Genomic DNA, 20,261 nt, shown 5'->3' on the forward strand with positions numbered 1-20,261 from the left:
AGCTTCAGGAGACGTCTTGTGAGGTCACTTGTTTTGGCACTAGGGGGACCTCAACAATATGAGCAAATGATTTTAATGATTTGCCTGGTGGCTGTCTATCTCACACAGTAACACGTGCCATAAAGATATTTCCTATTATAAGAACATTTAGTGGCACCTAGGAAATTCCCTTGAAAGTACATTATTTTGTTACATTAAACAACTCTTTGAAAGGGGCACCGAGCAGTGTCAAGTGATGGATAAAAATAGCGCACGGTCATGAACAAATTCGGCGGCTGAATATACTCTTATATAACCAGAGAGCGAATATGTGTAAAGGCCAATTGAATTGTCGGGATCCGCTGCAGTTAATATCAAGCACTTTTACTTTAAATGGTGAAGCTGAAGTTGGCTTATTATCCGACTGTCCAGTTCCACCTTAAACTGAGCAGCAGTTGGCGCCACAGATATCGGCGCCTCAGCAACGGAATGGACATGCCGAACAGTTAAGGTGGAACGGAGAGTTCGCCTCTGCTATACAGTGCTTCATAACTCTACAGTTCTTCCGGGTGTGTAGCTATATTTGGGGATTTTCCTACACAATTCGCTGTCCGTGGGCCTCTCTGCTTTATGACCAGCCGTGTAACTGTACTTGTTTCACTGTAAATAAACGTCTTCTGCTCCTGTCCCGTCGGCCATGTCCAGATGTTGGTCCAGGTCAAGCCGCTAACCCGCTGCTGCGGTTTCATCGCCACAGATTTACTTTCATCGCCATGAAACACACCGTTTTCCTTCTCTCTTTTTTGCTGAGGGTGTGCTCGGAGAATGCCGGAGAATATGGTGAGTTCGGGACTTCCCCATTAAAACGAGAGCGAGAAAGATAGTTCAAAAGACAGCAAAGTTTAGAGGTTAGTTTTGTTTTGGAAGCCATAGCCCTCCATGTATTAAAGGTATTCCCATTCAACAGTTCCCCTGACTTTTGCGTAGTTTGCTCGGGGCTCACTGCTGTGACAAACAAATCCGTTGGAAGTTGCACTCAAGACCATGATATTTGACAAAACTTGGCCATAAAAGGATTGAATACCATATTTAAAAAATTAATCTACATAATTCTGTCCTTGAGGTGTTGACATTAACAGTATTCGTTTGATTGGAAATTAACTCATTTGACCAAATCTCATTTTTTAGGGAACCAATGATCAAAAAAGTAATATATTTATTTTACGCCAGAGCGCTGATTTTTTTAATATATGATGGTGACACCGTGGAGTTTCCTCAAAATATTTTTGTTTGGCCCTCCAGTGACCTACTGTCCACAATTAATGTATTAAGTCAGTACATCCTATCTCCATTGTTAAACAAAATACATTTTGTTCCCATTTCATATTTTGTTTATTCATTTTTTATGAAGTTGCTTTCGGATGCATTTATTACACAAAATAGATTTCTTTATCATTGTGTATAAACTTTGTAAGGTGAGCCTCTTGCTTCAAAAATATTGCTACTGACTGACTTTATAAATGTGAAAAAAAAAAGAATTAGAATCCCCCTTCAAACACACACAGGTCTCCCAGTTTGGCTTACAAATAATGTTAGCTGAGTGTTTCTACAATATGCAGTATCTCCATGTCCTAATGGAGCCTCTCCAGCTGCAATAAAAACCACACCTCTGTGTGCCTTCAGCTTCAAATCTTTATTCTCTCAGATCACCTCAGCTCCATATTGGCAGACTTTGATGTGCTGAACCTGTCCAGTCTGCAGCAGCATTCTCTCCATAAGCGAGATGTGGAGACCCTCACTCATGTGGAGAGGCGGCTCAGCTTCACCACCTTACAGAGGTCAGTGTGTGTCTGTCATTTTGACCTTTAGAATGGGTGTATGTCAGGGTCAGTAATAATGTGTTAAATAGCAGAAGTGGTGTTAACCACACAATCAGTGGATACGCCAAAGCACGATGACAGTCATGTGGCTTCTGCTGCATCCTGACCTCCTCATTGTGTGGGTGGGTGGGTGGGTGTTGGGGGGTGGGTTGTGACATATAATTTGAAACACGCAGATGCCCTTTTCCCTGCATGAACAATTAAATGATGATCACAATTACATAATCTCACCACTGGAATTTAAATCTGATATACTGGTATTGTCTTTCCAAATGTGTGGATGAAGCATGAATATAATATTCAGTTTACATCTCTGTCTCACTGTCTGTTCTCCTGGCTGCCTAACAGACACTTTAGGCTGTACCTGGCAACCAACACCGAACTTTTCACAGATGACTTCAATGCTGTGGTGATGGGACATGATGGCACACAGGAGGTTTATGAAGTTAACAGACAGAACTTCTTCACAGGCCACGTCATTGGTAGAGAAACACTCTGACTATTATCACTATCATAAAGGCTGGGAAAGTTTATGAGAATGATTAATTTGTGGGGTCTTCGCTTAGCACAATGACATAGCACCATTTGTCACATCACAGAAGTAAGATGTGTGTTGCGAAAGCCATATATAGAGTAATTTTAGTATTTGTATTGTCCTGAATATAGTTTTATTTCTGATATGTTCTTAATGCATATAAGTTAAGACAAAACAAAACAACAACAACATGGTAATAAGAAAGTAAAAGGCTTTGTGAATAATGTAATTAATTATGTATTAAGCTACTTGAGGAATGTCACATAAGATGGAGTGCTGTGATACTGAATATCAGCAAGGCTGATGGCTCAAGGCCACAGAATGTACTGGTAGTCAGTGTAACAGCACAACCTTGTGTGATATTGTTTTTATACAACAGTTATACAAGTGCAATTTATTAACTGTAATAAGAAACAACAGATTATAATTTGTGTATTAGTAATTTAATAGTTCATTTGACTCCTACACAAACAGTTCAGCAGCTGGACTTGAGCTTGTTTGTTGCCTAGCACCACATAAACCTCACATAAACATTTCCAGTGAAAATTACTTGGTCAGTAAATGTTGCACAATGTGGCACAAATTGTTGAGCAATTTACTGCTGACTATGATATAATGCTGTTATTATACACAGTCCTTCACTATTTGTATAAGCTACTTTGCATGTTAATTATATGTGAGCATTCTATGTTATAAATGTGTTGTAATTCAAACAATATAATGGGCTTGCTCTGACATGAAATTTGAACTAGGGGGCTGCCTGGATTAAGTACAGGTAATGCCTGGGCCCATATGATTTAGAATGTCCAGTGTTATCATGCATGCCTAAACGGGGCTGTATAGACCATCCACAAAAAGGTGACTGGGATGGTTTATTGCGCAGTTGGTGGGTTTGTAGCCACATCAGATACACAAATAAATATGCTAATGTAAAGTGATTTTTAAAAGAAAACATATTACTTTTTATACGTGACTTGTTTTAATATATTGGCCAGTACTTAGGATTACAAAGTGGTAAATTGTGAAAATAAATATGGGTTGTTTGAAGTAGGCCTATATAAGATCTTCCAATGTTGATATAACACCCTGCTCTTGTAGGTGAGGAGAACTCACGTGTGCAGGCACATATTGATGACAATGACTTCACTGTCCACATACTGACTGATGAAACAGAGTACAACATAGAGGTTGGTAACACATAACACATGCTTGTCCTGCCATTGCTTTCTTTGTGTTTTATCTGCATTTCTCAGAAAAGCAGTCTACACTGTCCATGTTACATTTATGTTTCAGATAAGTCTAAACTGCTCATATTTTGAAACTCTAGCTGTGTGAGAAATGTCCCTGCAGATGCTGAGACAATGCATGTTATGTTTGTCTTGCCTCCTTGTGTGCGTAGCCTCTCTGGAGGTTTACAGAGGGTCCACCGGATGGACGTTTGCTAGCATACCGCTCGAAGGACATCCGGAACATTAGCCGGCTTGCTGCTCCTAGAGTGTGTGGTTACATCAATGCCGAGGCATCTCAGCTCCTACCTGATGGTGTGCGTGCAGTTACGGCACAACAGGAAAATGTGGATAAGAAGGGTGGGTGATTTGGAAAAATGGAGAATGCAGAGAATGTAAAACTGTACACCACAAAAGTCTATTTCACATAATTCTTTCTTTTGCACAACACATTCATCAGCCAAGTGTTGATTTATGTCTAAAGTTGGCTACTGTACCTTTACACTGCAAAGGAATATGGACATTGTAGCTCCAGTGCAAAATTAAGGTGCAAACTTTGGACACCAAACATGTCTTTGGCGAGAGGGGACAATTGTGTCAATTTTTCTTGTAGCCAATTTATCCCTTTGTTTAGTGCAGTGGTTCCCAAACATTTTCGGTAGTGATTCCTTTTGAAGCCCCCCCCACCTGCTAGCTAGGTCTTCTCCACTCGCACAGTGCTACAAAGCTGAGAGATAGAGAAGACTAGGAGTCACACATTGTCAACCATTACTGTATATATATTATTTAATGAAGGGTCATGTTTGTGATAAAGTAGCTTTGCAGAAAAAAGTGAATTGTTTTAAACATTCATTCATTTATTCATTGATTGTCTGTAACTGCTTATGCAGTTCACGGTGGCGATGGTTCCAGAGCCCACACAGAGTCACCATGTGCAAGGTGGGAACACACCCTGGAGGGGTTGGCAGTCCTTCACAGGCCCACAGACATTCACATATTCACTCACACACTCACGCCTATGGACACTTTTGTGTAACTAATTCACCTACCCACGTGGGTGGACCATTGGCATTCAGAGGAAACCCATGCGGACACGGGGAAAACACACCAAACTCCTTACAGACAGTCACGTGAAGCAGGATTTGAACCTACAACTCCAGGACCCTGGAGCTGTGTGACAGTGATTTTACCTGTTGCACCATTGTATGTCATATAAAATGTTCTTCTGCGTGAAGAAAAAAATAGAAAAGTGAATGTCAATTCCTCACCTCTTGGCCAAAAGTTCACCAAAGTATGCTTAGAGGTTTTTGTATATTCACTTATTTTAGATTTTACGTATTTAGGATTTGTGCTCAGAGTTGTCTGATTAAGCCTCAAACCTATTATTTTGCTGTTTTTCCAGTGTGTGTTTGTGTGTGTGTGCTCAGTCTGTCCCTCCTCTCTTTGCAATGCTTCATTATTCATGGAGGCTTAATTAGAACCGGCTGTAATGGCAAAGGGAAGTAATGTCCATGTGGTGGGGGCTGCACAGAGGGGAGTGTGAGTCTCGAAGAGAGTTCTGTTTACTGTTCTTAAGTGCTGATGAGCTAATGCACTTCCTCCACAGTGGCAGTGTAGCAGGATTGCTGCGATCTGGGCATGCAAATTTTTATGATCTGTGATTTCTTGAATGTGTTTACTGATCAAATCAGTTTAATGGTAAGAACATTATGAAATTTACTGTTTTGCAGGTGGTGTCTTCGTAAATATTCTAGTGAACTTCCAGTGAAACAGACTCCTAGTTTTGTCTCTTTTTCCAGCACACGCTGAATTAATGCTTTATTTGAAAAGCAAGCTTTATAAATAGGCTGTCACCTAAGCTGATAAAGGCAATATTGTACTCTAGGAATTGTTCTACTGGGAAAATATGAATGTCAGTTTCAAAGTTTCAGCATACACAAACAGCATATTAAGTAGCATACTACTTACCTCAGAGCATTTAGTTTATCTGTGAGTGGCTTGACAGGTAGTATCACACAGAGGTTTGTGGGTTGTGTGATGGAGCACCGCTTTGGGTGTTTGTGAGGAGGATTGTGTGTTTTTCCCGTGTCTTACTGGGTTTCTTCTTGGTGCATCCGCTTCCTCCCATAGTCCAAAAACGCATTGTGCTATGTGGCCCAATTATTCTGTGTAGGCTCCAGCACCTCTGTGACCCTGAACAGGGTAAAGTGGTTACAGAAAATAAATGAATAAAACATATTTGTGTATGATGAGACAACCTGCCAAGGACTGTGACAGCAACAATCAGATTATACCTAATTATAATTAACTTTCGTTTATAGCCCACTGACTCTTGTGACACGCTCCTCCCGTAACTGTCATTAAAAAAATTGTTGATGGTGCCACAGTCATCTTTTTGTCAGCCACAATGGACAGTCTCTGTTGCATTTGTGCATTGGTGAGCTTCGCATGGTTAACACCTTGTCTTTTGTTGTGACATGTCTGTCTTTGGACCAGTGAGTAAATACTCACCACTGCTGACTGCACCCTGCAAGCCCTATGGTTTATGGTCAGATAGTCTGACAACAGTGATTTGGCCCATGTTAAAATAACTCATTCAAAAAGCATTGAACACATCAAGTACAAAACAGCATTCGCATTCTGTCCCATGACCCTGTCTGTTGTTAGAAGATAATCAGCCTTACTTGTTTCATATGTGAGTAGTCTTAAAATGTGGGATCATTAGTGTTGGCAGATTTTGAGCTGTGATCTAAACAGGTTAATGTCAGATAAGCAGAAGGAAATTTGATGCAAAACATGCTGAGAAGAATGCAGGCTCAATATTACAAGGGCATAACCAGTACAGTGATTTATTTGGAAAGTGTTTCACAGCAGAACACTGAAAGAAAGATAGAGTGCTGCCAGGGTTGTGGTGGGTCCGGAGCCTACCCGGAATCACTGGACGCATGGCGGGAATTTCCCATTGCCATTTTCATAGGCATTCCAATACTGTGTTAGTGACAGTGACCTATAGATATAGGTGTATATGCACAGTGTTTCAATGGAGATTTCAATGGAGAATGATGCTCTGTGCATGAATACATAAATTATTTACCCACTTTTCCCCTTTCTATTCTCCACTTAGAGCGACCAAGGGAGAAAAGGCAAGCAGTGGATCACAGTAAGAACACCTGCCCCCTGCTGCTGGTGGCCGACTACCGCTTTTTCAGACACATGGGTCGCAAAGAGGAGAGCACCACCATCAACTACCTGGTAAGGAGAAGTTTTACTACTTAGGTTTGGGCCATTATCCAAGTTTATAAAAGCTAGTATGAGAGCAAAATATGTATGGATCACAGAAACAATAAAAATGCATTGTATTCCTAGTTTTTCATAGCGTGTTTTAAGAAACTAGTGATTTTGCTGGTGTAAATAGTCACTTTACACTAAACGTATTTGCAAATTTTTTTATGTGATATTATTCAAATGTCCTGCACCCAGTGAATCTGGGTAGGCTTCAGACCCACCACGGCCTGAACTGGATACGCGGTTACAGACAATGAATGAATGAATGTATTATTCAAATTTGTGTGTACAATACACTGAATGCACAAATCTGACAGTAGCTTGGATGCTGTTACTGAAGCAGTACACCACTCTTATTAAGTACATTTCCCATCCTTGTTGCTTCTGCAGATTGAACTGATTGACAGAGTGGATGACATTTACAGAAATACGTCTTGGGATGAAGAGTATAAGGGCTATGGTGTTCAGATCCAACAGGTGTGTGTTACAGTTTTGTGTGCGATAATCTGTTAGAATTGATCACTTCTTCTGGATGACATATTTCTTTTCTTTGTCAGATTATAATTAACAAACACCCCACCCAAGTGGAATCAGGAAAAGCTCATTTTAACATGAAGGGGAGTCCACTGAAGAACAAAGATGTGTGGGATGTGAAAAAACTGCTGGAAGTAAGAGTTTATAGAACTAAGTGTATTACATATTAGAAATTCATGTTCAGATCTATGAAAATACATCTAATCATTTAATTCAGCTTCTTTAAGTTGAACAGTTTACTGACACTTGCACAAAGTGTGGCACAAAAGCCACTGTCAGGTAACATAAATGACATTGATTATCTAGTTCCAGGACCACCTCTCAAGGGGTAGGATATATCATGACGTGTTTTTTAAAGCTTATGTGTTGGAAACAGGGAAAATTGACTAAACGGCAAGGTCCTGAGTGACTTTGGGCCAAATTGTGATGGGCATATGTTTTTTTAGAGCATCTCCAGAACAGCAGGTTTTCTAGGGTGTTCAGAGGAAGTAGTGGTTAGTACCTACCAAAAAGCAGTAGACAGACAAATTATGTGAGATAGGATTATGGGTGCTCATGCCTTAACAGGAAAACCCCACAAGATGTGCCACATTAGCTTTAAGAACGGACTCTTCTCTTGTTGCCTGAAACATCCCACTCATATTAAACAACCCAATGATATTAAACAGTGATATACCCTTTATTTGCTAGCTTTTTTTTCTTGTGGCTGATCCGTGTATAAACGTTTTATTAGTGCTTTTTAAAAAGCTGTTTATGTTATGTTTATATTATAGAATTTAGATTAGCTTTGGAGATAATATTTCTCAGGATTAATACTGAAGTGTTTTCTTTTTCTTTTTCATTTTCTGAAGCAATTCAGTATAGATATTGCTGCCAATGCCTCCAAAGTGTGTCTTGCTCATCTATTCACCTATCAGGACTTTGATGAGGGAACACTGGGACTTGCCTACGTTGCTCCTGCCAAAGATGGAGCTCCTGGAGGACTGTGTTCCAAAGGTGTTTAATTTAATTAGAGCTTGTTTGTTATATATTTAGGAGCATATAGGAGCATGCTGTCTACACAAAGCTTCTAGCTTCAGCTAAGAATAGTTATAATAGATTTAAATGTCCTAATTAGGTTTGTAACAAAACAAGATATCACCTTATTGTATTGTAATGGGTATTGTAAACTACAGCTTTTGTTTCAAATACTAGGATAATGTCTCTAATACAATGGTTCTCAAACGGTTTAGACCAAGTACAACCTGTTATCAAATTTAAGCCTCTGAGTACCATGTATCAATCCTATGAATGACGTGCTTGAATATTTATAATTTGCATGCATTACACAAAATTATTCTAAAATAAATACAAAAAAAACTATAGGGCACATTTATACATTTATGAGAATATATAGCTACAATTTTGGGGAAATAAGCGTTTTGAAAGAAATTAAAACATGAAGAGACATTAGTATGCGATTTAATAGACTATAGTTGAAAACAGTGCAGTACTTGAAACAGGTGCTCACAGCGGCTCTCAGCACTTGTATTGGTAGGTGAAGGATGCGCGGCACTTGTAATGATGCGAAGATTGGCCATGTCTTTTTCCTTCAGTTAAGTGTTCTCTCTATATATGCCTCTAGATTTTGTCCTTCTGGGCTTAGGAGTATTTCGCTGGGTTGGTCTTGGTTTGTTTTTCTCGTTTCCAATTTGCCCTTTTCTGCAATAAAGTCCAAATTACTCAGGACATTTTCAGTAAGAAGCTGAAACTGGGCTTTCTTTACATGGATTTTGCAAAATACTGGGAGATGCTGTTCCCTCCCTGGAAATTAGAAGCTGGGGAACGCTGCTCAGCCCTTCCCTTACAGACTACTGAATTTACAGTTTATTCGTAGTGAAAACCGTGAAACATTATTTAGTTTACACAAGAACATTTTTCAGTTTCAGATTTTCAGTTATTAATTAATTCTTTAGTTAAGTATTAATTTTTTCGAGGTCATCTGGTGTACTACCACTTGCCGCTTCATGTACCACAGTTTAAGAAACACTGCTCTAATAAACTGAAAATTAAACCATTTATATTTTAGCACATTCATAACCAGTGATTCAAAATGTTTAATTTTCTATCAGATAGATGTTCTTTTTTTGGTGGCATGCCCTCATTTTGTTTCTGTTTGTTTTTCAGTGTCCCCCCAGTCATCCAATTACAAACAGGCCATTTACCTAAACACAGGTTTAACCAGCACCAAGAATTATGGGAAAACAATTCTGACAAAAGTGAGCTAATGCCTCAGGTGTTTTATGTTCATATATGTCACTTCACTGATAGGATTTTTAAAATCAGTCTCATTTTTTACTGTAAACAGGAAGCAGACTTAGTGACTACTCATGAGCTTGGGCATAATTTTGGGGCCATACATGATCCAGATGACGTCCAAGCCTGTGCTCCGAGTGAGGACCAGGGGGGTAAATATGTCATGTACCCCATTGCTGTGAGTGGAGACCACACCAATAACAAGGTACAGCCTTCCCTGATCTTCTGTAGCATTGGTATTGTTGGATATTAAAAATAGCTTTAACATTGCATAGCTTTATCATTGTCATGTCTTTATTATTTTATTGCTTGTTTTGCTTCATTACTAATGATTTATCCTTTGTCTGTGTGTGTGTGTGTGTGTGTGTGTGTGTGTTTCCAGCTATTCTCAAACTGCAGTAAGACATCCATAGTGAAAATGCTCAAGCACAAGGGTCAGTCTTGTTTTAAGGAGAGGAGTAGTAAGGTGTGTGGGAATTCGCGAGTAGAGGATGGTGAGGAGTGTGATCCTGGGCTCCTCCACCTCAGCGTTGACGCATGCTGCACAGCCGACTGCAAGCTGCGGCCAAACAAGCAGTGCAGGTAGAGCTCCCTCGTGTGGTTGCATCACAAAACACTAGCAAGTTTAGCACAGTTTAGTGTGTTCTGCTGAGACTTAAAAGTATAATTAAATACAGTGGCTCTGAAGAACTTTAGTTGCCACTATCTGTATAATTTATTATATACTTTTTAGTCATTTCTGAAACATAGTATAAAAAACGTCAACTCTTTATATCACATTATTTTTGGATAAATTTGGAAAATAATATTTCGTCAAAATTTAGCATTTGAAGTCTCACTATAACCCCGAACATATCAAAAACACACACACACACACCCAAAAGACACTAACAACATGAATGATATCATCACTGTTATATATATAGATGCTAATAATTGTACATCTGATATGTGTACAGCTGATATATTAGTAATAAGAAAAAGTGAAATACATTTAAAAATCTGGATATTAATTTTTTTTAAGAAAAGATGTGTGTACAAATGTATTATGTATAAAGCAAATGTACTGCGCAGTGTTGTAGCTGTTTGATCTTAACTAAGTGCATCAGTCTACTTTGTATGTCTATATTAGTGCTGCACAATATATCGTTTCAGCATCTCAATATCTCAATGCTCATTAGTCATATTGTGCAATGGCATATGGAGGATTTCCATTAACTGCTGTGGAAACTGCCTGTGCAGATGCTATGATTATCTAAGACGTTACTATTTAAAACTTTTCATTAGATGACACAGAGCGGATGGGGTTGGCGTTTATTTACATAACTCAGTTATTTTTTGTCATATTTACAAACAGAAACAGAGTAGACATGCGGAAGGTGGAGAGGGATTGGAGCAAAGGCAGAGAAATGCAGACAATCTGAGGACCTGTTTCACTGTGTAAACAGAATTTTGAAATGTTGCAGTGCTAAACAGCTACCACACATGCTTTTTTATTTAAATAGATGTATATAGCTTTATTTACAATTATTTGCTTCTTAATGTTCTCATTTTACATGATATAACTGCCCAATGTAATTTATTTTATTCCAGTATTGGATACACTGGGTTAGTTTCTAGTTGTTGTGGGTGATATTTTTTAATATCCCAATGTACATTGCAGAAAAATATTGTGGTGTCAGTTTTACAAATTTTACAAATGACGCCCTAGTTGACATCATATGTCCTTATCTCTTTCTGTCTGAATGCAGTGATAGGAACAGTGCCTGTTGTAAAAATTGCATGTATGAGAAGCAGGGGAAACAGTGCCAGGAGCAAATCAATGCCACCTGTAAGGGAGTGTCCTACTGCACAGGTAAGACTCACCTACAAAAATTTGAATCAGAAGTCATGAGTACAAGAGAGCACATATATCCTGTTTCAGTTGGATGGGCCCCCAGTTCTGCATCATCAACAGCATGATGCTATTCAATACAGGCCTATGTTAGAATTCTAGCATTCTCCTTCAAGTGTGTTGAACTTAACAGTATTATTGCAGTTCACAAAGGATTTGTGGTTTTAGATATTTTAGGGGGAAACTATGTTCTGTATTCACTCTCTCAGCATTGTATTAATGTTATTGAGTCGAGTTGGCAGTGACTTAACTGGGGAAAAAAATTAAATGGTAATTATTAGAGTTGAATCAAATAGAACAGGAGAAGTTTATTCCACAGATTCAAATGTGTAATTTACTGCATTAGCTTCTATTATTCTATTCTAGTAAATTATTCTTGCGCTTGAATCTGTGAAACAGAAATCCACTCTATACTTTTATTTGTGTTTTCCTCAAATGAATAATAATGGTTAAAGGGTTAATTGTAGATGTTTAAAACCAGTTTTTTTACATGCGTTAATATGTTTTAATTTTATATTTTGTCTTGTCCTGACAGGTAACAGCAGTGAATGCCCACCTCCAGAAAGCCTTCCAGATAAAACCACCTGTGTGGACAGTGGCCAGTGTATGAATGGAGAGTGTATTCCATTCTGTGAGGCTTTTCTTAGCCTACAGTCGTGTGCTTGCAATGGTGGGTTTTATATATTTTATTGGTGAGCTTACTGAAGCAAGTTTGCATTAGAAAATATTTTTTAAATTATTTTGTAATAATTATTTAGGCAATATTTTTTGTTATGTTTAAATTTGCTGTATATGTTTACAGTATGTGTCTTTTTTGACATTGAGTCCCTTATAATGGTAGTCAAGAGTAAAATCACTCTTCATGTGGGTTAATCAAGCATGTTAAACTGGGGGCTATCCCCAACCCCAAGGGATCTACAGGGGTAAGACAATGAAACTGAAACACCTGTCATTTTAGTGTGGGAGATTTCATGGCTAAATTGGAGCAGCCTGGTGGCCAATCTTAATTTAATTGCACATTGCACCAGTAAGACCATGTGCATCCAATGGTTCAAACATTGTGTCCTGAAGGCGGTGCCGTGTATCAGGACGAGAATGCACCAATACACACAGCAAGACTGGTGAAAGATTGGTTTGATGAACATGAAAGTGAAGTTGAACATCTCCCATGACCTGCACAGTCACCAGATCTAAATATTATTGAGCCACTTTGGGATGTTTTGGAGGAGCGAGTCAGGAAACGTTTTCCTCCACCAGCATCACGTAGTGACCTGGCCACTATTCTGCAAGAAGAATGGCTTAAAATCCCTCTGACCACTGTGCAGGACTTGTATATGTCATTCCCAAGACGAATTGACGCTGTATTGGCCGCAAAAGGAGTGTTTTGTATATATTATTATACTGGTAACAATTTATTTGTAATTTCATTAAACCAAATCATGTCTTTTTGTGTGTGTGAGCACAGTAGCACTATTCACAAAAAGTACTTTAAAGAATAGCTGCTGTATTTACTTATAAAGCTATACCATTAAACACATAAGCTAACTGAGGTTACTTCTGCAGCTCATTATTTTTACATTTTTATCACAGAAACTGATAACTCTTGTAAAGTATGCTGCCGCAACCGGTCGGGTGTGTGTTCTCCACACCAGGATCACAAAGGTGGCTTCCTTTATCTCCGCAAAGGAAAACCTTGTACTGTGGGCTTCTGCGATGGAGGCGTGAGTTAGAATTCACATCACTTCACATTAAGACTTTTAAAAGAACCTTTCTATTCATCAGTGCAACTTCACAAGAGAGATGGAATAACCCTGTTATCACTGCCATTTGATGTTTTTTATCATGATTGATTTTAGCATTTTTACTTTTAGATGTTTGTTTTAAGCCGAGTGCATCAATTTAACAAAAAAATACTGGTCACATGGTGGCACAACAGGTAGTGACTCTCACACGGGTGCAGGTTGTGGGTTTAAGCCTGGCCTCAGGTCACTGTCTGTGAGGAATTGGGTGTGTCCTCTCTGTGTTTGTTTAACATTAATAACCTTACTAAAACATTAATAAAATAATAGTTTATTAGCATAAAGAGTTAATTATAGGGAACATGGTATGACACCAACTCTTTTTCAGTTCATGTGTATAATCGTTTTGTGGATCTGCAGCTCCTACCAACACCACAAATGTGAAATAAAAAACCCAGTTTTGTGTGATCTGCCTGAGGACAAAGGTTAAAACAAGTCATTCAGATTTTGAGCTGCCTCGCCTCTTTTTTTAATGCAAAAATCTCCTTAAACAGAAAAAACTAACATGATGAAACAAGAGTACTGATTATATATGGTAAGAACGAGAAAGGTGAAAAAGAACAGAACAAAGTGTGATTCACTCAAAGCCAGATTTTCTTCAGCCTTTGGCTTGAAAGCAGAGGCTCCTAACATGGGTCTTTTTGAACAGTGTAAGAAAAGTGCTGTGTTTTTGCATCTTTGCGGAATTTTAACCAACACAGGTCACAGATGTTTTATTAAGACCTCAGGGAACTGTGTCACTGGGGAGAAAAACTTCTGTATAAAATATTCCCTTTAAATTCTTGTCATGCTAATATATGTCCTCTTATGTTCACAAACAAAACATCATATAGACTGACATTTTAGAACAGTTCTTTTTACAAAAAATGTAAAACAACCATTAAATGTATATATGACATGATTAATCAACAGTCTGATATGTACTGCATTTCTCATGGCTGGTAGATCAAAGTGAATGGTTTATTTATTTATTTATTTATTTTTCTTTTACTAGATCTGACTAAAGTATAAATGCATTGCACTAACATTTATGTACTAATCTAATTATTGTTATACATTATCATTTGACTTGCAGGGTAAATGCATGAAGCAGGTGCAGGATGTCATTGAGCGGTTGTGGGATTTCATTGATAAGCTAAACATCAACACTTTTGGTGAGTCATCTGTGAAAATGCATATTATCACTATATTACAAAGGTCTTTTCAATGTATTTATACAGTGTAGATATGAGATGTGATAGGACTTTTTAATTTCCCCAGGGAAGTTTCTGGCTGATAACATTGTGGGATCAGTACTAGCCTTCTCACTGCTCTTCTGGATCCCTCTCAGTATTCTAGTGTACTGTGTGGTAAGTCTAACGCCTCTCATTTACCTTATGGCACGCTGTCATAAACCCATTTACATCAAGCAGAGGAGAAACACATTGCTGGATATATTGTGTCTCACAGCAGTATGTCAAAGTGTCTCAAACAGTGATTAATGTTATATCATTATCTTGAAATAATGACATAATTTAAAATGGTGACATAGTTAGTGTTGTTGTCAAGGCAATTAGAGCTGAATCCAGGTTAAGCCTGAAACCAGAAAACAGAGTCAGGACCAAGACTAGTTTAAGTTTTTCAGAATTTAAATTTAGTGCTTTCTTTCCTGATATTTGGAAAAATTAGACATGGTTTGCTGTGTCTCTGTTACTAAAATGTGGCCGATTTTACACTGAGTAGAAGAACAGAAAACATGACCTTTCAGGTAAAAATGTATATTATTGTTAATGTTACACTACTCATAATAAATCATGTTAATAATAATAATAATAATAATAATAATAATATTAGGGCGGCACGGTGGTGCAGCAGGTAGTGTCGCAGTCACACAGCTCCAGGGGCCTGGAGGTTGTGGGTTCGATTCCCGCTCTGGGTGACTGTCTGTGAGGAGTTGGTGTGTTCTCCCCGTGTCCGCGTGGGTTTCCTCCGGGTGCTCCGGTTTCCTCCCACAGTCCAAAAACACACGTTGGTACATGGATTGGCGACTCAAAAGTGTCCGTAGGTGTGAGTGTGTGAGTGAATGTGTGTGTGTGTCTGTGTTGCCCTGTGAAGGACTGGCGCCCCCTCCAGGGTGTACTCCCGCCTTGCGCCCAATGATTCCAGGTAGGCTCTGGACCCACCGCGACCCTGAACTGGATAAGCGGTTACAGATAATGAATGAATGAATGAATGAATGAATAATAATATTAACTCATATAGTGTGTTTCAAGGTACTCAAAGTCGTTTTACATACATAAAATACGTAAAATACAGTTCAAATAAGAGAAAGTAAAATAAAATACAGTACAACACTACCTCAAACAAACTGCCAAAACTGTTCATTGGTTGGGTACTGAATGAGAATAACCTCTTCCTCAATCTAAATGCAGATTTTATTAAAACATTTAGAGAAGTGTATAATTTATTCTGTTTGAATGTGTTGTTGACATTTACTGAGGACAGAAATATGTTCGATTACCAAACCCCTCTGATGGAAGCAACGGCGTAGATTTGCTCTTGATATTGATGGGGACCTAATCTAAACCACCACCCATTGCCTGTTTTATTTTTTGATTTTATTTATTTTTCCCTTTGCACCATGATAAAACGGCAATGTACGAGAACTGACAATTGGCAGTCTGTTGCGCAGTTAATTTACAAACCATGTTATTCATAGCTGCAGACGATTTTAGGTTTATGATGTCCATCTTCCTTTTTTTGCTGCCATCCTGACTCGCATTTGACACTCGTGTGTCGCCTAGTCTTGCACAGTAACACTTGTTTATTGGCGCTGCTAACAGGCACAGCCAATCACACTGGTCATATGTGTTACAGGAAGGTAGGACTTGAGTAGAGAACATGATTTAACCCTTTCTTTCTCTAGGTAGATGAGATGTTGCCCCAAATTATTGGGGACAATTCAATAATCGCTGGATATTGGTGGGGACACGTCACTTCAGTCCATGATAATTCTATGCCCTTGGATTGGAACACTTCTCTTGGCTGGTTTTGAGAACAATTTTTGAATCCACTTTACATAAGAACAAGTTAAATAGATACCAAGACCAAGAGACTATTATCTTACAAGAACTCTAGACTTACAGGGTAAAATGATTACTAATAAAATACTTAGCAAATGACTATTATCACATAATTTAGATATTTAGTCAGTTCTTTTGCATATTGTTGGATTAAATTGCTGATATTTGGGCAACACTTATGCTTTATTTGTTTCTTTCATCTACAGGACAAAAAGCTTGACCAGCAGTATGAACTAAACACCAGATCATTCTTTTACCCCAGTGTAAGTAGTAGTCACTATAGTGTTAGCTCATGCGCACCAAGTTATAAAATTTTATTTGACACTGTGTCAAGTGAGACCTGGAAATCACAAAATTACTTGTGCAGTGCAGGGGGAGTTAAGCGTTAAAAAAACACTGTTGTAGAAGCAGATATCTTATTACATATGCAAATATTTACTCCCGCTTTTGTGCTGCATGGATTCTAAAGTGATTGCAATCTGTCATTGGATTTATTGAAAAATATCAATAATTGTCTATCAAATTTAATCTAGAAAACCTCTTTCTGGAGACTATAATGGCACATTACAAAATTAAAATATGCATGTTTCTAACAGATTAATCAACGGTTACAGTCTAATGTGCCTCATTACCATTATTATGAATTGTTCCAGTATAATCTGAACTAATATTGTTGTTTATTTTAAAAGCTTGTAGCATGATTAAACTTATTGTATGGTGGCAGACTGACTGCCCTGCTGATTATTATACACATGTATATGTTTATCTGTATTGTTAGAATGCAGAGATGCTGAGCAGTCTGGAGTCTGCCTCTGTGAGGTTTTTTAAGCCTCCCTCCGCCTCTGCTGTCCAGCGCTTCCAAACCTTTGGTCCACTGCAGACCAGCTCCCCTCCTGTACAGCTGGCCCCTGCTAACCTGACCCCTACAGCTCCTGCCCTGCCCAATATGGAGCATCCCCGCATGGCCACCATTCAGGAGGACCCCAGCTACGACTCGCACCTGGACGAGCAGGCTTTGGGGCAGGAGTTTCCCAGCCCAGTCTCAGCCCCACGCTCCTTTGAGGATCTGACTGACAGCCCAGAGAAAGCACTGTCCTTCAGGATGAAGAGGCACAGGAGCAGCAAGGAGACCGAGTGCTGAAGTTGCTTTTGGGTTTATTAGTTAAAGCAATGGTTAAACAAATATCCAAGTCACACAATTTTGCCCTGGAACTGTGATGCTAATGTAGCTAAGTAAAGGAAGCAATATTTTACTATCCATGTCCATACCCATATCTTGACAGACTACATTAGACATGAGGGAATCCTTTGGAAATTTGATCAAGATCAGTAACTCAACAACAGAAAGATTGATTGAGAGGGAGTGCATAAATGCTGCTGGAGAAACAGAAAAGGCACAGCATGTATAAGTGTGGGCTGGTGACTAAATGAGAGAAATGTGTTACAGCCTGTAGCAGTATGCTTTAGGAGCTCAAACATTTTGAATATTGTTTAATTCTAGGGTTGGCAGCTCCAGGACCTTGGTGTTGTTTGTTCAAATCGCACTTCAGGTCACTGTTGCTGATTTTATTTTTTTTGTTGCATTCGCCCCCTACCCATGTGGGTTTCCTTACAGTACTCCGGTTTTGTCCCAAAATCCAAAAACACACTCTGGCAGGTGGATTGGCTATTAAAATGTGTCCATAGGCGTGAGTGTGTGAGTGAATATATGTGCGATGCCCCGTTATGGACTGGTGATCTGTGTGTTCCTACCTTGCTCCCAGTAATTCCAGGTAGGCTCTGGGCCGCCGTGTACAGGATAAAACGGTTACAGAAAATTAATGAATGAACGATTAGTTTAATTCTATGTTTAATACTATGAATGAAAGGAGTGTAAAATGAACATAGCTTCATGCTGACACTGAATTTTTGTAGGACATGTGCTACACAAGTTACACGTACCAGATCTAAGCACGTATGACCTGCTTTATTTTTTAGAGGCTAATTATTCAGAGTTTTATAGGCAAGTACAGGGACAGTGTACAGAGCCGTGGCTCTGTTTGAAATAGCCTGTTTTGTCCCAAGTAGTATGTAATGTGTGACTGGGAAGTTGTGTATGACAAAAATATCTGTATAATGTAGTTCTTTGGCCAAATATTCCAACATGCATCCCATAATGCAACACACACATTTCAGGAGGATGTAACCATAGACACAACCAGTTAGTTGTCATGTGACTGTAGAAGATAGTCATTGTCCACATAAGGTGCTATTTCAAAAACAAATACACATTTAGTTACTGATAAATAAAAACTTTAAATCTACATAATGACTAGTTTATAGGTAAAGAAAAAAATAATAGCAAGTTAATCTTGGTTCATTCCTATTGGTCCATTCATTAAAGTTTTCGCACAGCGTAAAGGGAAGCTGCTATTTTGAAATTGTGTTTTAAAAAGGGCTTTAGACAGTAATGACTGAGTAAAACTTCGTTTTCATGGTGTCAGCTTTTATATAAACACTTAATTTGTTAGTAAACTCCCTGCAGGTTATCAGTGTTATAGTGTGGAACAGGGCTATGTTTAGACCTACTATTTGAATTTTAGTTGAGGAATATAACACTAGTCTTAAGGTGAGCATATGAAGTTAAAGAGCTAACTAAACTGACTTTTAATTTGACAAGCCTTCACATAGGCCTCTACAGTGGACCATCAAAATAGAGTATTACCATTGATTGTTACTAATAAAATTACCAATAATTTAATAATAATAATAATAATAACATAATTGGTAGTAACTCTCTGGGAGTTGTTTTAGAGCTTTTCTTTTTTGCTGCTTCAGGAGCACAGAAACCACCACACTTTTCAGTGAACTTTGAGGGGAATAGAACATGACATTGGTGGGAGATTTTAGTATTTATTTCAGTTCCAGTGTAATCAACCGGTATTTGGGGTCTTGATTCATATTTACAGCAATATCACCAGTATTTTCTTCATTCGTAATTTTTGTATTCTTTTTTCTGGTGCTCTGTAATGCAAGACAATCATATATTTCTTTCTTTAGGTTCAGGATTTTGGTAACTAATTTTATTAACTAATGTTTAATGACATAGAAAGTGTGTTAAAGACCTCTCTGGACAGATAGCTGGCCATCTGGTCTGTCATCCTCTGCAGTACCAGTATCAGCAAATCAATATATTCAGGAAAGGTTATTAACACTGAGACATGGTGGAGAGTTCCCTGTGTTTCCAGACTGATTTTATCTTAGAGCAATACTGAAACAGCGCAACAGAGCAGCATTCAAAGTGCCTTTCTTTGTACATCCAAAGAGTGTTTTGTTTTATCCTGTTTTTTTTGTGTGAATAGGTTGTGAATGCATATTTTGATGTATTATGAAACACTTTCAAACTCCTGCAGTTGGATCAGCACATATCTATGCTGATAGGACAAAACCTTGTATAAAAACTTAAAGCTTCTTAACTGTGAATGTTAGTAACAAATGTTATAACATTTTTCTATTCATATATATACATTTTAAATTATGTCCAACAAAGAAACAACTAAAATGGAAATACATGGTTTTGTCCTCATGGTATTGATACATTCACACAACACCCAAATATTTGGTATTTTACTTGAATGTAGTAATAGTAATTTAGCATCATGCTTCTTTTTCCGTTGTAGTTCAAGTTAAAAACATTTCCTAGTAATGTGTTTGTTATGGTGTGTTGCATTTTGTTCTTGTGCATTTTCTTCCGGAGCATATCCTGATGGATGACTGGAGTATTAAGAATGTA

General features: G+C 38.3%; 1 protein-coding gene across 1 annotated transcript; it reads left to right on the forward strand.

Annotated features, from left to right (window-relative positions):
* The first annotated feature begins 538 nt into the window (after positions 1-538).
* adam17b (ADAM metallopeptidase domain 17b) lies at positions 539-20,238 on the forward strand. Its single transcript, XM_066676701.1, has 19 exons — positions 539-819; positions 1,685-1,817; positions 2,208-2,341; positions 3,493-3,581; positions 3,794-3,980; positions 6,745-6,872; positions 7,296-7,382; positions 7,463-7,573; positions 8,291-8,435; positions 9,606-9,697; positions 9,787-9,939; positions 10,117-10,316; positions 11,486-11,589; positions 12,164-12,298; positions 13,219-13,349; positions 14,503-14,581; positions 14,688-14,776; positions 16,696-16,752; positions 17,268-20,238. The coding sequence occupies exons 1-19, from the start codon at positions 753-755 to the stop codon at positions 17,628-17,630; spliced, it is 2,484 nt and encodes an 827-aa protein (XP_066532798.1). The 5' UTR covers positions 539-752; the 3' UTR covers positions 17,631-20,238.
* The last annotated feature ends 23 nt before the right edge of the window (positions 20,239-20,261 follow it).

Source organism: Hoplias malabaricus, chromosome 7 (genome assembly GCF_029633855.1).
Source record: "Hoplias malabaricus isolate fHopMal1 chromosome 7, fHopMal1.hap1, whole genome shotgun sequence".
In the NCBI taxonomy this organism is placed as follows: Eukaryota; Metazoa; Chordata; class Actinopteri; order Characiformes; family Erythrinidae; genus Hoplias; species Hoplias malabaricus.

Coding starts and splice junctions, on each gene's coding strand:
- adam17b (XM_066676701.1), top strand. CDS start 753: ATGAAACACACCGTTTTCCTTCTCTCTTTTTTGCTGAGGGTGTGCTCG. Junction 1,818..2,207: donor AGCTTCACCACCTTACAGAG/GTCAGTGTGTGT, acceptor GCTGCCTAACAG/ACACTTTAGGCTGTACCTGG. Junction 12,299..13,218: donor ACAGTCGTGTGCTTGCAATG/GTGGGTTTTATA, acceptor TTTTTATCACAG/AAACTGATAACTCTTGTAAA.